The sequence below is a fragment of the Poecilia reticulata genome, chromosome 10, assembly GCF_904066995.2.
Source record: "Poecilia reticulata chromosome 10, P_reticulata-male-v2, whole genome shotgun sequence".
Classification (NCBI taxonomy): Eukaryota; Metazoa; Chordata; class Actinopteri; order Cyprinodontiformes; family Poeciliidae; genus Poecilia; species Poecilia reticulata.
The window spans coordinates 18,327,103-18,342,982 of record NC_088839.1 but is presented as its reverse complement, the minus strand read 5'-3'; the positions used below and the strand labels follow the sequence as shown (position 1 = coordinate 18,342,982).

At 36.7% G+C, this 15,880-nt stretch overlaps 2 protein-coding genes across 2 annotated transcripts in view; one reads left to right on the top strand and one right to left on the bottom strand.

Moving 5' to 3' along the window:
• LOC103471386 (neuronal acetylcholine receptor subunit alpha-7-like) overlaps nt 1-4,473 on the bottom strand; it is a 33,377-nt gene extending 28,904 nt beyond the window's left edge. The window contains exon 1 of the mRNA XM_008420351.3: nt 4,129-4,473. Coding sequence (XP_008418573.1) covers nt 4,129-4,198 — 70 coding nt within the window. The 5' untranslated portion in view covers nt 4,199-4,473. The remainder of the gene's footprint in view (nt 1-4,128) is intronic.
• Nucleotides 4,474-10,959: 6,486 nt separating this feature from the next.
• On the top strand, nt 10,960-15,826 carry LOC145553068 (uncharacterized protein C3orf85-like). Its single transcript, XM_081611530.1, has 5 exons — nt 10,960-12,721; nt 12,836-12,871; nt 14,890-15,014; nt 15,194-15,279; nt 15,502-15,826. The coding sequence occupies exons 2-5, from the start codon at nt 12,838-12,840 to the stop codon at nt 15,578-15,580; spliced, it is 324 nt and encodes a 107-aa protein (XP_081467656.1). The 5' UTR covers nt 10,960-12,721; nt 12,836-12,837; the 3' UTR covers nt 15,581-15,826.
• The last annotated feature ends 54 nt before the right edge of the window (nt 15,827-15,880 follow it).

Here is a 15,880-nt window from a genome sequence, read left to right as displayed (position 1 = left end):
CGTTGTGGTGGATGTAGCAATACCAAGTGACTACAACATCAGGAAAAAGGAGCATGAGAAATTGGAGAAGTACCAGGGCCTCAGGGAGGAACTGGAACTGGAAAAGACCTGGAAGGTGAAGACCACAGTGGTGCCTGTGGTCATCGGGGCCCTCGGGGCAGTCACCCCCAAACTGGAGCAGTGGCTCAAACAGATCCCAGGAACAACATCAGACATCTCAGTCCAGAAATGTGCAGTTCTAGGTACAGCCAAGATACTGCGCAGAACCCTCAAGCTCCCAGGCCTCTGGTAGAGGACCCGAGCTCAGAGGATGAAACAGACCACCCGCGGAGGGTGAGAAGGGAATTTTTATATATATATATATATATATATATATATATATATATATATATATATATATATATATATATGATGTAAAATAAAAAATGTACATGTTGTCACCAATCAACATGTCTATCACCTGTGTAATACCACATTATGATCGTAGGTTAAAATCCAGGCTTTAAGATATTTGTAATTTGAAGTTATTAAATAACCAATCAAGATCCAGTGTACTAGAAACGAATAAAAGGTCCCTTTTGTTTTTTTTAAAAAAGATTTTCAAAATGTTATTTTTTAGATAATTACAAAGATAACATTGAAATTTAGCACCAAAGATATTTTTCAACCTCCAACCTAGAATTTGTCATTCCTATATACTTTACATTATTTACATTACTTTGCATTCTTATTGACTTTGTTGGCTACAACTTTATAGATGCAGGTAAAGCTCTGCACTATCCTCTAGCTGAATCAGTGAAGTACTGGATAGTGCTGAGTGTCTTCCACATCTGTGGTACTGCCATGCAAATGTTGACTATACATCTCAAAGTTTAAAATGAAAGTCTGAGGTGAACATACACTAGAAAGGGATTTATTCCATCCAATCTAATAGAGACATTTAAAGATGCATATTTGGATAAAAGCTAATAAATGTGAGTTTAATTCGTAACTTTACAAAACACAAAAGGCCAACGCCTTGGCAGGATTAAAGAAATGAAACTGAAGCAACAATTTATATAATTCTTTACTCGTTTCTATCTGTCCTTCAGATTGTAAAGCCACTTAATTATTGGTAACAGAAGTTTTAGCATTGAAATGTCAATGGGATTGGAGCAAACATATAAAACGTGTCCTTTAGTGTGTGGATGTGTGTAACTCTACAGTTTTTATGACAGCAGGAAACAAGTGTTTAACAAAAAGAAAATAATCAAGAGAAAAGAAAAGTGTTTCCTTTTCATTTTAGAATTCTAGTTATCTGTTGTAGACAGATTAAAGTCTACAATAATTTAGACGCCATGTTCTAGCGCCTCATTATTTCAGTCATAATCATTTGGAAGAGGAATGAGTCTGTCGGGGGAAAACAGCACGGAGGCATACAGATGTTCAGATGGTAACCCAGGTGGTCCGCCCGTTACCCAAACCATTTTAAAAATACAGCATGAGACACGGAAAGAAGAGCAGCCTTAAAGTTCTGGTTGACTGGAGCCGAGTTGAATGGACAAACTGAGTGGAACCACACAACCAGAGAAGTGATGATTCAAAGTTTGACTGTGTCATCAAACGTGATTGGAAATCTCAAATGTTTGGCATAGGTTTTGTTAACCTTGTGTACTTCAAAAAGCAAAATATTAGAGATGCACCATCGGGAGACACAGTATAGTCCCTGTTCATAAGCTATAATCTGTTATTGAACATCCATTGATTCTTACCACCATTTTTCTGAACACGTCAACCTTTTTTATGTCTTGTATCTCTTTGAAATCAAATCAGAATCAGTAAGGCCTCAGAAATCAGCACCAACAAGGGAAAAACCCGATTGAGGCATCAAAAAGGTGTAACAACTACACTAAAGCTTAACATACTTTAGCTATTTGCTATCAGACTAATAGTTAGTGTACTTCTAATATGTTTGAAGATTAATATATGTAAATTTTTTCTTTTATCTAGTCTCTCCCTGCAGAGTAGAGCAGGGTGGAGCCCGTCACCAGGCCATCACAGAGACACAAAGGGCAGTGAACATGCACACTCTGAGCTGAGGGCAGTTCAGTGACCTTACCCATGGGTGTGTACATAAAATGAATAATTATGATAACACATTTTGAAATGCAAAAAAAGACATTTTAATCAAGGTTTAAATTAATATTTGTTGGTAATTATACAAAAATGTAATATGTCAAAAATGTCACATGCATATTTTGTGTACCAAGGTACACAAAATATTTAGCTTTGGAACCAGGTTACTTAAAAAGAAATCTAAATACATTTAAAATTGATTAAAATAAAAATGCAACAAAATAACACAATAAAAATTACTGATCATTAAGGTGGTTAGTTGTACAGTTTATTATTTCTTTCATGAATATTTAATCCAAATAAAGTTTCAAAATTAAAACTGATTTACTAATTTACAACTACTATGAAAATTTTGACATTAAACTGAGTCATGGCCATACACTTTCCTCTTCTAGATGAGGCAATAAAAAAGTTCAAGTCTCACATAAACTAAGACAAAATAGTGTGTAATGTTTCTTAGAAAAAATAAAAAGTGGTAAAGTCAGTAATATTCATCCATCTATTTTCTTACACCCTTGTTCCGGTTTTGGGAGGGAGGAAGATGATCAAAATCTTTCTTTTGGGAAACATGAGATAGTGCTTTGTTTTTGGTCATCGATGGTTTCTGCATTGCAGCTTCCCAATGGATGCTATTTTTGCCCATTTTCTTTCTTATTACTGGATCCTGAATAATGACCTCAACTCAGGAAGGCCTGTGGAGCTTCAGATGTTGTTATGGGTTCTTTTTGTGACCTTCTGGATGATTGGTTGATGCGCTCTTAGAGTCATTTTGGTAATTTGGCCATTAAAGGGAAGATTTATCACTTCTTCATGTTCTCTCCTTTTTTGCATACTGCATCTCACTGTGGTTTGCTTTACTCACAAAATCAAAAAAAAAATAATGTTTTTGCAACCCTTTCCAGACGGATCATTTTCAGTCTTTGACTTTATTTCTTACCATTTTTTTAATTTCTTAAGACTGGAGCATAATGTGAACCATTTTTAGATCTTTTACTCTACTTGATATTATTAGACAGGTTTTGCTTCTCAATCTCTGGCATTAAAGTGCGGCGTTATCACATTCCCAGTTGATTCATAAGTTAACATAATTCAACATATTACTTATTCACTTAGAACCTGGCTGGTTTGGATAGCATTTTCGTATTTACTTATCTGACAACTAAGTATGCTCTTGGTTCTTATAGCTTTGTCACTTTTGTAAAAATGAACACAAAACCTCAAATGTACAATATTTGTGAAACTTTAACATCTACTAATATACTCTATTGAAAGTTACCTCCAGGTATGCAACAGAAAGGCCTGTTGACATGAGTTTAGATGTGATTTGTGTCTATTTATTTTGTGCATTCGCTTCCCTCCGTCTTCCTTCCCACAGATTGGCCACTGACTGGGTTTAACAAGGTGAGGAATGAGCATTGGAAGGTGTGAGGACCGGTCAATATATAATTTTGTGGGTGGCAACGCACACTCACACATTGAGTTTGAAGGTGGAAATTTAATAAACCTCTCTACTACAAAGTGGGAAGAAAACAGCCCAGATGTTGAGGATGAGGATGCTGCTGCTGATGATGATGGAATGGAGCTTAGTAGAGAATTACAAACCCATGCATGCACATCAATTTACACATGAATAACCAAACCCAAATGTGCATGTATGTAAGCAGACGTGTGCACAGGGTTTGAAAATAAACTACTTGTGATAATTATTTGCCCTTGTTTAAATTAGTTAAGACCAAACTGATTCAAACTGTCCATGTAGAGACTCAGAGAGCATGCAATATAAAACTAAGCCATATTTTTTTCAGTTAACTTGATAACTCCTTAGTAAACGCATCACAACACAAAAAAGAAGCTGCTAAAATATCAAATTCTAGTAAAACTTGTAGCTTCCCAGCCGCAAAAACTACAACAAGGCTCATTCCGATGAACAAAATATTACCTTGGGTTTGAATTAAAACTCATACAGCGCTATTTAACCAAAAATAATCTAAATTGACTCTAATTCAAACCTACCTTTAAAAAGCATGGCAGTACAAATATAAAATCCAACCGAACAGGGACCCCAAAACTTGTGGCACCGCATTCTCACGCTGTACTCCGCTGCCCGGCCGCGGGCTCTCCGTGTCGGATCCTCGAGGAAGGCGCTGCGGCTCTCCGGCGGAATGAACGAGAGGCAGAGCAGAGACAAAGAGGAGGAGGAGGAGGGAAGAGAGTGTGCGGAGGGGGGAAAGGCTGACAGACGGCAGAGTGGAGTTCAGAATGGCGCCGTCACGCAGCACCAGGTACAGATTCACTCACACACACAAGCTGGTTAGCAGTCTGTCTCTTTGCAGTCGTGCTTTTGTGAAAAACACGCAAAACTTTGAAGTGAAGAGAGATAGCGCTGTATGAGCTGTTAGTGATTGCACTCACTTTTCAACAGAGAAAAATATTTTCGGCTTTGCTTTGATTATTATTATTATGTTGTAATTTCGGTTTACAATTAATGACAGTTCAGCCTCATAAAACCATTTAAAAAGATTTCTAAAATGAATTCCTAAAGAAGATGGCTGTTCCTGTAGTAGTGTGTCTAAAGATATTAATAGAAAGTTGAGTGGAGGGAAAAAAGTGTTGGTGGAGGACTGCAAAGCAAAACCCGCTCAAGAGATGGAGATCCTTAAAGGCTTGGGCTGGAAACAGTTCCCATTTCAGATGGAAGTAAGTTTTAAATACTTTTGGAAATCAAAGTCCCTGAATCTGGAGGAAGAGTAGAAAGGAACAGAATCTATGTTCATTTTTAAATAAAAAATTTAAATCCATTGTTTGATCGTGCCTCTGTTTCCAAAATGATTGGACACATTTGGCTAAGCTACCTAGGATCCTGAAAATTTTTAAATTGTTCCATATCTGCCAGACCATTTATTCTTTAATGTGGGTAATTCTCTATATTTCTTTTGCACCACTGATAATTTAAACTCTAAAGATTAAGAGTTTTTATTTTATTTTACACTATTATCGCACTGAGAGGCACCAAGAGACATATTTGACCTAGAAACATATAAATTACGTTAATGGCCTTAAATGTATGGATTTTCTTTTGTAGCTCCAGCTGAAGAGAGCTCCCCAACATTTCCTTTTGGTTCCTTCTAAAGGTCTATATTGCCAAAGTAACAAAGGAGCTCACTAGAAACAAGTACACAACCTCATACGCACAGAATATTTAGATGTGCAACAGAATAAATTATTCACCTGCAGAACATCAGAAAATCTTTTTAAGGTCAGGAAGACAATGGCAACTTACAGAGAAGTTTGAGCAAAGACTGGAACCTGTCACATTCTGTCTGGAGCACAATGACACTCTGACAAAGAGAGTCTAGGTTTTTTTCACTGAACATTAAATTTAATGAAGGAATGCAGTAAAAACCCTTGTTTGTGATAAGCAGCTATAAAATGTAAAGTCAAAGTTGTCCTCAGTGCACAAACTCTGCATGCAACGGCTGCAGCTTTTCACTGTTATTGTTTATGGTGTTCATGGACAGAATCTGAAGACGAAGTAGTGGAGAGGATGGTGTCTTTTTGGGAAACTCATATTTTTTATAGATGATGTGGTTCTGTTGGTGCATTCAAAATATGAAATTCAGCTCGCAGTGGAGAAGTCAGCAACTGAGCAGCCCCTGGTTGAGAATCAGTTCTTATAAGGCTGAGCTTATGTTTCTCAAGTAGGAAAAAAAAAGGACAAATCTCTTCCTAGATGGAGGATTTTTATTACTGATGGAGCAGCAAATGGATAGACAGACAATAAGAGGCCTTTTCTGCAGCATTACTCTGTGATGGATTGAAGGAGTCGAGCCAATATGTCTGTATTCATGACTTCTTCTTCCCATGTTTATAAGATATCAACATGAACAAAAGAACCTAAGCTCAGAAGTGGATGAAATAGGCTGATTGAACTCAAACTTTATTCACTACGCTTTCTCATTAAAAAAACAAAGTTGAGATGTAGCAGTTTCTGGTTATAAAGCTTCTTATGAAGGTTTTCCAGCAAGTGGAGACTCTGGAGACCCAGAACTTGCTAGAGTGAGCATTGATGGGAAGAAACGCCTGGGTTGTATGTATGTAATGATGTATGGATGGACAGATGGATGGGTGTATGGACATTTAACCCTACTGTTGTCCTCGGGTCAAAATGACCGAGATTTGTATGTGTTTTCCCTATACACAGAAAATGAGGACAACAGGATGGTTTTAAGTATTTCATAGTGTTTTCTTTTACTTTACTTGCTCTTCACCAGGGTTTGTTTAAAAATCTGGTATATATGTTTTTTTTTGTTTGTTTGTTTTTTTAAACAAATCAAATGACATTTTCCTGTCAAAAACAAATCAAAGTCTGTTGAGTGAAAAGGTCAGAGTTGAAATCAGGTTGGTGCTCAGCCAGCCTGGAGCCAGGAGAGAACAGATTGTGCAGCTTTCTGCAGTTTGTTTCTTGACTAATTGGCTTCATCGTGCTTGTTAATGAATCAAAACAGCCTCCATTCTGCAATGAAAACAAATGTATTTTACATAGTAACTGCATATGTTCAACACAGTCTGAAATAAGCCCAATTAAAACGGCAAAGGACCATTTCATGTACACTTAGCGTGTTGGTAAACAAATAGTATGTAATGAGTTTATTGCAGTGAGGTAAGAGTCCTGTAGTTCTGGACAGCTTTACTGAAGAGACGTGATATAATTATATTGGCACCACATATAGAACAGAATAATTATTTGCCGTTAAGAGTAAAACACTTACTTATAATAGCTACTCTTATTGTTATTCATTTAATCAAAAAAGCTGAATGAACTAAAATGTGTGAAAGATTATTTTGAGAGTTAATTTAAAAATAGCTCCTGTTGATTTGTATTAGAAAATAACAGAAAATAAAAAAGGAGAAAAAGAGAGAGAGAGAGATGCATTCTCCATAAGTTCTGTGTAATGGGCAGAATTAGTGTCTCCAGTTCATAAAGCAAGCAGCCATCACCAGCCGACCCTGCTTGTCGCACAGCTGTCGACTGTTTTTCTATAAACGTGCCATGTGTCGCTTTGCAATTTCACACTTCCTGGTGTTACAATGAGGTTCATCAACTGCATTTTTGTTGTATTTGTCTCCGTTTTGTGCCAAGCCGGCTCACAATCAAGTGACCCATTTATTCCAGTCCATAAATAATTTCAGATGAAAATAGGGCCCCACAGGCAGAGAGCAAGAATACTGACTATCCTTCCAAATGTTCTGTCTTATCTGTCTCCATGTTGTCACTCTTTCCAGCAGAATAGGGAGTTTTATCTAAAACGACGTGTTGAGTCTGTGGTATCTAATTCATTCATATCCATGTATTTTGCCGTGCCTTACTTATTTATGATTGAGGAAACTGTATCAAAGGACTTTAATTTGCATGATTTCACTCCAGACTGTAGATCTCCTAACTCATAGTGAGCTCAGCCATTAATCATCTTCATATTTTCAAAAACATCTGTTGACTTAGAAAAAGAAAAATCCAAAAGGAGTTGTTATACATTTGGAGGCTAAAGTAGCAGATGTTTGTAAGAGCTCGGTCTCCTGTGCATTATTTAGTCATTTAATGTTATGAGTTAAAAAAAAAAACAGCTACCTAAGGAGCCCAGAGTATTTGGCACCACATGTTGTCATTACACAAGTCCTATATTCACTCCCAAACCACATGTGTTTCTGTTTCTCCATAACTAAGCAATCAACATTTTTTGGCTGTGTGAGTAAATAGAGGGGAAAAAAAATATGCACACATAACTGCAGGATGCAATGTCAACACTGAAAGTCCTATATAACCTAGTCATGAATTAAACAGGAGACCTACCTGCAAGGCATTGCAGCAAAAATATTTCATTACCATGTTGTAAAACTTCAAAGGATTTCAAACAACTTACTCTTTTCTATTTAATTACATTGACATATCTGCTTACTTTTATTTTCTCTTTGCTGTCAAAACTTGGGTTAAACCCTTTTTTGTATGGGCGCAGTTTGTTTTGGAGTCCTTGCATGTCACTCTGTCTTTCAAGACACATTGTTCCGAAAAACATCTAAAGGCCAGCAAGGACATTTTGCAGTGGTCAAGAGAAAGGAACCCAAAGATCAAATCTTATCAAACACGTTTGCATAACATCAAGAACTTAACAGCCTTGGTCACAAGAGACTGCTGTTAGTTCCTCCGACCCCTTTTATTTTAGTTTTCAACCGTTGTTCTCTTCTCTTTTTGCAGTTTTTGCATTTCAAAATTGTATTTGTATTTCATTTGTTTTTCCATACTTTGTGGTTTTCCTTTATGGATTGCTGTGTAAATATTTATTGGAAAGCTGTACAGAAATAAGTTGTATCTTTTTAAAATATTTACACTTATGCATTTCTTTGACCACCTTATCGGCTACATATACAAAACCAATATTTCAGAGTGGAAGCTGCAAACATGAGAGGTACTCTGCAGTGACTCTATACATGCCCCACTGTAGCTTATTTTAGAGTCACTGGAAGACTTTCCTCCTTGACTGCTCTGTATGTGACTTTATCCCCAGAGGAAGGAGTGGCAAACAAATCCTTTGTGTTAAAAAAGTATTTCTGCTCTAAGCCAGATGAAGAATAAAAACATCTCTCTCTCTCTCCAATGTTTGTTTGGCCCCAAGCAAACTCATAACTGATGAGGCTCTGTGGCCTCACTGCTTGTTTAAAGCACATGGCAATTAAAAAGAAAAATAGCACCAAGAACAGCATCAGAGAGATTCCCCCGCCCCCCTTATGTTTGTGTGAGCACAGGTAGAGAGTTTTATGGGCGGTTTTGTAAGTTTTTATCTTTATAAATTAAAACAAATCTTGTCAGCAGTAAAATATTTATAAGACAACGCAACAATGAATGTGTTGAGAGTTGCAGTGCGTCCGGAAAGAATTCACTGCGCTTCACTTCTTCCAAAACTTTTTGGTTTAAGCATTATCCAAAATTGTCATAAATTAATGTCATTCTTTGAAAGTCTATAAATAAATACCTCATTTTGACAATGTGGAAAAATACTTTTGACAAAATGTATTGAAATTAGAGAACCAAGAAATCTCATTTACATAACTAATCACAGCCTTTGCTTTGTGACATGTTGATCCACCTTTGGCAGGAAATACAGAATCGGGTCTTTTTGAATACGATGCAACAAGCTTATCATACCCATTTTCAGGCAGTTTTACATTTCCAAGCAGTAAAAATGTTTTTGGGCCTTCCCCAGATTTGTCTCAGAGGTCATTCCTTTGATTTCATGCTTTGTGTTTGACCTCTGACCTGCCTTGTCAAACATGGGACCGTATATAAATAGTTGAATGCCTTTCCAAATCAAGTCCAATCAACAGAATTAACCCAAGTGGAATCCGTTTAAGGTGTCACAACATATCAAGGTTAATGTTTGTTAACAGCTCAATGTTGAGCTTCATTGCAAAGGCTGTGAAGTCTTCCATGAATGTGATTTCTTGCTTTCCATTTTTAATACATTTGTAAATATTTCAAAAACCCATTTACCCAAGTAATAACTTCAAGTATTAGATGAACAGTTTATTCATTTTGTTGCAGGAAAGCAGGTCAAAGGCAGGATTAATAATATATAAATAAAATAAAATAAAACATATGTATAAATAATGTATTAACCGATCCAAAGCCAACATTCTGTCAACTTGCTCAATTGAAGCAGAAAATGTGTGACATTGCTTGTTTGCTTGTGATACATCTTTGTTAAAGTGGTGAGAGCAGATGGGAATGTGGAGGGCAAAACTCACTGTTGATGCCCTTTATAAGCAAAGTATTCTGCTAATGTTCTTCTTTGTGTATGTTTTTTCAAACCATAAGAAACAAGCAGATGCACTGATTGACATCTGTATGTGTGTCATGTTACTGTGAGAATGCATGCAAGAACCGCTGTAAAAGCAAACAGCAGAGGTTAGCCTATATGTTGGTTCTATTTTTATCTCTGAAAAAAAGATGACAGAATAACTATTTTAAGCTTTCTGCATATTATCAGAGACCCAATCGCATCTCTCCATGTTTCTAAATTAAATATTTGTTTAAAAAAAATGCACCCATCCCAATAGGGTGCATATGTGTGCAGGTGTTTGATAGAATGAGGTCAGAAGAGTTTTAGTTCTAGTTTGAGTTTGAGCACCTTTGATGTGTGAAAGACACCAAGGTGTGTTTGTGCATTTCTCTGTGTCTGTTTGCATATAACATTTCCTGAAACATGTACATATTTGACTTTTATTTTTGGCAGGAAAGTTTGAAAAAGAAAAGAAAATACAGGATATGGCTTTATTGTCAAATCCGAGTGAAGATCTCACAAGTGACGTAGTGCTCCTTCCTAGTGGAACCACATCAAACTAGTGCAACCTTAAGGGTTAACTTTAGCAAACTGCTTTAACCAAATGGGGGAAAATTTCTTTAGTTTAGTTTAGTTAGTAATGTATTAATTATTTTTATATCCACAATATTTACATTGAAATGTTTTCTGTCACATTTCCAGACTAATGAGTTTTTCATCACCCTGATGAATATTTACACAGAAGCCCAAAAATGATCTGTTTATAGAAAGTCTGAGTTAGGCACTGATTTTGAAGATCAACATGCAGCTCTCTCACTTGAAAGTCATTCTTTATTTTCTGTCCTATTTTAAAGTGTGATTATTAGGTCTTATCTGTCACATCACATTTATACCTGAGTAATAGGAAAACATTGATTCTTATTATTAAATAAATCCTCAGACACTTTGATTTTTCTAATTTATAAATTGAGAAATGTTTCAGTTATTTTGCATCAGATGTGTAAAACTTTTTTTTTTTTTTACATGCAAACAATACAGGTTATTGTGGTTTTATATTTTTAATCCTTTTCATCCAGTTAATATCTGTACAAAGTAGATTTGGTCCTATTCATTTTGGCACTAGTCCCATCTTCCTGGAAATGATGTCTCATCTCAACAGTAATGTCACCTAAAAGCCTGAGACTGGCACGTTTGTCTTCCAGAGACGGCGTCTCCTGTGTCCTCTCACTGCAAGTCTGCAAATTTGTTAGTCTGTGCAGGTACTGACTCTGTTTTTTTAATGGAATGTCAGTGAAAGGTCAAATCTCTCACACATACTTTAAAATTAACTGTGGAAAAGGTCAGCGGTGCCGTTACAGGTGAGGAAGGTGTCAGAGTCAACCAGTTTGGAAAACACAAGCAGATCTGCAGAAAGCGATCTGAGAGTTTAGTGATTGTGTGGGTGGATTAAAAGAACTAGGAATCTTCAAAGAGCGACTCTTACAAGTGTTACACCACCCCAGGTCATCGTATGCACATTTAGCCTTGCTTAGGTTCCTATTTAGCTTGATTTAATATTCAGATTTTCTCTGTCCTGTGTTTACCACTACTACAAGTGTGAATTAACTCTGATGGCCACTTCAGTTTTCCTACGGCTGTGTTTATGCAGCTGCAACAGCAATTTCAAAATGCTGCAGATGCAACATGATGCAAATGATTCATCTGAAATCTTTGGCTCGTTTTTAAAGTCTTTGGAGCTTTATCTCAACAAGACGTAATGCTGAGACCTCCTGGGACTTACTTTGATATTTATTTTAAGTCTTGGCCTTTGATTTGAGCACAGATTTTACATCCCCCCCCTTCATGTGTTAAGCCTACATTATGCAGTTTAGCCTCATGATAAAATCATGCACACATACTGTGATTTAGTTTAGTCAAATGGTCAAACAGGTGAATAAAAAAACCCAGCATCAGCCACCAGTTCTAGGTGGTGAATTCTCTTTTTTCTTTTTTTGCAACAGCAATGTTTAAATTAAAGCATTATGGCCAACTGTAGGAAGATTAAATTAGTTAGAAATAAGAATTAGGGGCGAGTGGTAAACAAAAACTGAACCACTTTGTCAGACATACACAACGTTTTAGCAGATAATATATCCTAAACATAATATTGTCTTGGTTCTACTTTGATAAGTTTTACTTTAAAAGAAGTCAGTCGTGTTTCACTCCGTCAGCGTGGATTCACTTTCATCTCTCGAAATGTAAAGTAAACTGACCAAATCCCTCCAAACAAAGAGTTTGTCCTGTTTAGCTTGACAATTACCCCAACTAGTGGCAACATTAGTAAAGTGCACAAACGAGACCAGAATAAATGCTCTTCTTCTGTTCAACGCTGAGCAGAAGTTCATAGTGAGCAGATTTTCTGCACAAATGCAAATAAATAAAAAAACACACTTGATTAATGTATCCTTTTGTAGAAAGTGCTGAAAATGTGAGTTTGCTTTTGCTAATGCTTCCTCCAGCCAGCAACACCTTTCTGCTGAATCTCACGGCCTGACTTGTTCCCGTAAGTCTCCAAAGTGTTTATTTGTGTCTCTGCCCAGAAGGCCTGAGCGATCACTGGCAACATATGAGTGCTGACTTTGGGTGAGCGACTGTGCCTGATGCTTGAGTCCTTTCATTCCTCTCTCATCGCTGCTAAAAATCAGTGAAAGAAACTGCTGTTTCCTCCAACATGCTGACAAGCTCTTAGCTCAGAGAGCAGGCATTCAGCTGCCAGCTTCACACTCGGCCTGCAGGTAAATCTCACTCTCTGCCACTTTCTAGACTGTGTGCTTATTTAGAAAGTCCAAAATATTTCTTGAATTTTGTTCATTTTTGTTCTGCTATAATTTGTGTTTGATATTTGTTAGTCATGAAGTATGTGATCCTGCTGGTGACTTTAAGTGGTGAGTGATTTTTTTTCTTTGTTGATTTTATGTAATAAAGTTGCATAGAGATTTAAAGCTCAGACTTCATTTCAACACACACAAACTGCTATTAAGCTATTCAGCTCTGAATGAATTTAGATTCTTGCAACATTTAGTACTTCTGCACGTTGAGCTTTTATCTTCAGCCACATTTATCTTTTTCTATTTCACCAGAAAACTCTCATTGAGATTAAAAATCTCTTTTGAGAGAGAATCCTGGCCATGACTGGCAGCAGCACGCAGAGCTTTTATTGGGACTTTTTGTGTGTGGCTGATCAAAGTTCAGTAGCACGTACTTATAAAGTGGAAGAAATTCAATACATGTGCTTCAAATTTTGTTTCAACAAATAATTCTGAAAGCATATCACTATGTGGAGCCACGTTTTACTTCATTTGCAGCTGACGGTATTTTGGGGTTTACCACTACCAGCTTTGCACATAAAGATTTTTTTTTTTCCTTAAATAACTCAAACTCAGCAACAGTTAGATGAAGTGCATCTGTTAACAGCAGTTTTCAAGTCTTGCCACCAAATAGCATTTAGCTCTGGTCTGTCGTTGGACCATTCTAACACCTAGCTTTGCTTTTATTCAAACCACTCCAATGTAGATATTCATATTGTGATCGTTGTGCTGTTGGTACATGAATCTTCATTCCAGACTGAACTATTTTGCAGCCTCTGAAATGTTTTCTTGCAAGATTCCTCCATATTTAGCATCATCTCTTTTTCTATTGAAACATCTTCCCTGTCCCTGATTTTTTTTTTTTAAAGCATCCTCAAAACATGTCAACATGTTTCACAGTGGGAATTGTAGGTTCAGGGAAAACTCTGATCTCAGTGCTAATTTCCCATCACATGCAGGGAAATGTTTGTTTTTTATCTCTCCATGAAATAAGCACCTTGTCTGAAGTCGATTTCTTATAGCTTTCTTGCAGAGAAAGCTTTTTTTTTTTTCCTTTACCAGCTTTGCAAGTTGCACAGATAAGCTTTGTCATGTTAGGTTTCCCTCACCTGAGCTGTGAATCTCTACAGCTCCCCCAGAGTTACCGTAAATCTTTGGCAGCATCTCTGATCAATGTTCAATTCACAGTACATTTGCAGTTGTCCCATACTCTTAATTTGTGGATGGTAAATTGAACTGTGCTTTGTGAGATATTGAAAGATTGAGAAGTTGTTTCATAACCTAACCCTGCCTTGCATTTCTCCACAACTTTATCCTTAGTATTGTTATTCTAGTTGTTGACTAAAGTTATCTTACAAACATCTTTAATTAACAGCAGGGTTTTACTGAAAGTTGATGATATTGGGATGGACAGTTTTAATAAATTAGGTGACCACTAGGTGACCACCTTTCTTTTGCCCCCAACAATTAAAATGCAAAAATTTAATTATGTGTTAACATAATTTGTATCTGCACCACAGCAAAGGGATGACAACTCCCCATTGTCTGCTCATGCATTAAAACAACGGGGCACAACTGCCAGATATGTAAATATTTTTCAATCTGGTTCTCGCTCACTTCCTTTCCTAATGCTGCATTGGCAACTGACCATATTGTCCATATCAAATATTGCCACAGATGGTGATTTTTTCTACTTTGCCTGATTTTACTAGAGGATATCAAAGTAAAGGGGATGACAACAAATGCAATCCACACTCTTAGTTTTGATTGTTTTACATTTTTATTTGTAAAATATTATTTTGAGTCCATGTATTGTTCTGCTTCCACTACAAATGTATAAATTACTTTTTGTTTATCTGCTGCTTAAAATTCCAATTACACATTCAAATTGAGATCAACACACATTTTTACAATCTATACGTTCTCTATTTAGCCTAGTTTAATGCATGTTGCAGAACAACTTTGATTCTTTTAATGTTACAGAACAGATACCTCAAAGAAAATCACACATATTTTCTGTAATTCGCTGCTTTTTATTTATAATATGTTAACCCTCTTTTATATTGAAAGCAAAAGTAATCTGCTTTTGCTTTCAGGGGTGTTCGCTGCTCCGTTTATTAACGAAGAGGTGGCTAAGAAGTTCATCAGGTTGAAGAGACAGGCGGGATACTGGGATCCACACCACTCCCAGAACATGTGGGGTTTAACCATCCAGGAACAGGTAACGCTCTGCTGAGTCGATGGTACAAAATTCAGTCAAAGCGACTCCAAACATCTCCTGCTCAGTTAAAATGGAGACATTTAAACTGTACTTCTACTTGTTGGTACAGCAGGTTAGCCAGAGTTGTGGTTGTTTTTACAGATGCAGTACAAACAAACTTGAATGTCTTTGGTCTTTAGGCCAACGAACACTGGACGGCAATTCGAGACGGAGCTCAATACTACATGGACATGGGCCACCTGATGTTTGACCCCTCTGTGGCTGAGTGAGTCAACCTTCACAGTTACATCTCTGCTACATTTTTTATGGAAAACAATGAATGAAGTTCACAAGTTTTTAAGATAGTTTTGAGCATCATCTGAGAATATTTTATTTAGACCAGCTGTTTCAATTTGCAGCTCATAATAAAGTCAAAGTGATTGTTAACCTTTTTTAAACGACTCTTTAACTTAATTGATTTTCTTTTTTTACTCTGGGTGTGTTGCAGTGAAAATACCAGGCAGTTAATGGAGATGCTGCGAAACGCACAGGCTCACCTGGACAGCCAGACGGGCCGACACAGATAGACAACAAGAGAGAGGAACTTCATGATGTGGACACATTGAAGTTCACAACTTTGGAAGGGCAGGATTTTGATCCTACTGGGAGTTACAGATTGTAGTGCAGAGAGTGCTTTACAGTTTGGTTTGTAGAAGATATATTTCTTACTTTTTTAAACAAGAAATAAGTTTTGCAACTTTTTTTTACTGAAATGTAGCCAAAATATCTAAAATGAATTTTATTTTTCATCTAATAAAACTTTGAGAGCAAACAACCCTGTCCTTGTTTATTTATTTTCACAGTATTCTAAAAAAAAAGATATTTGC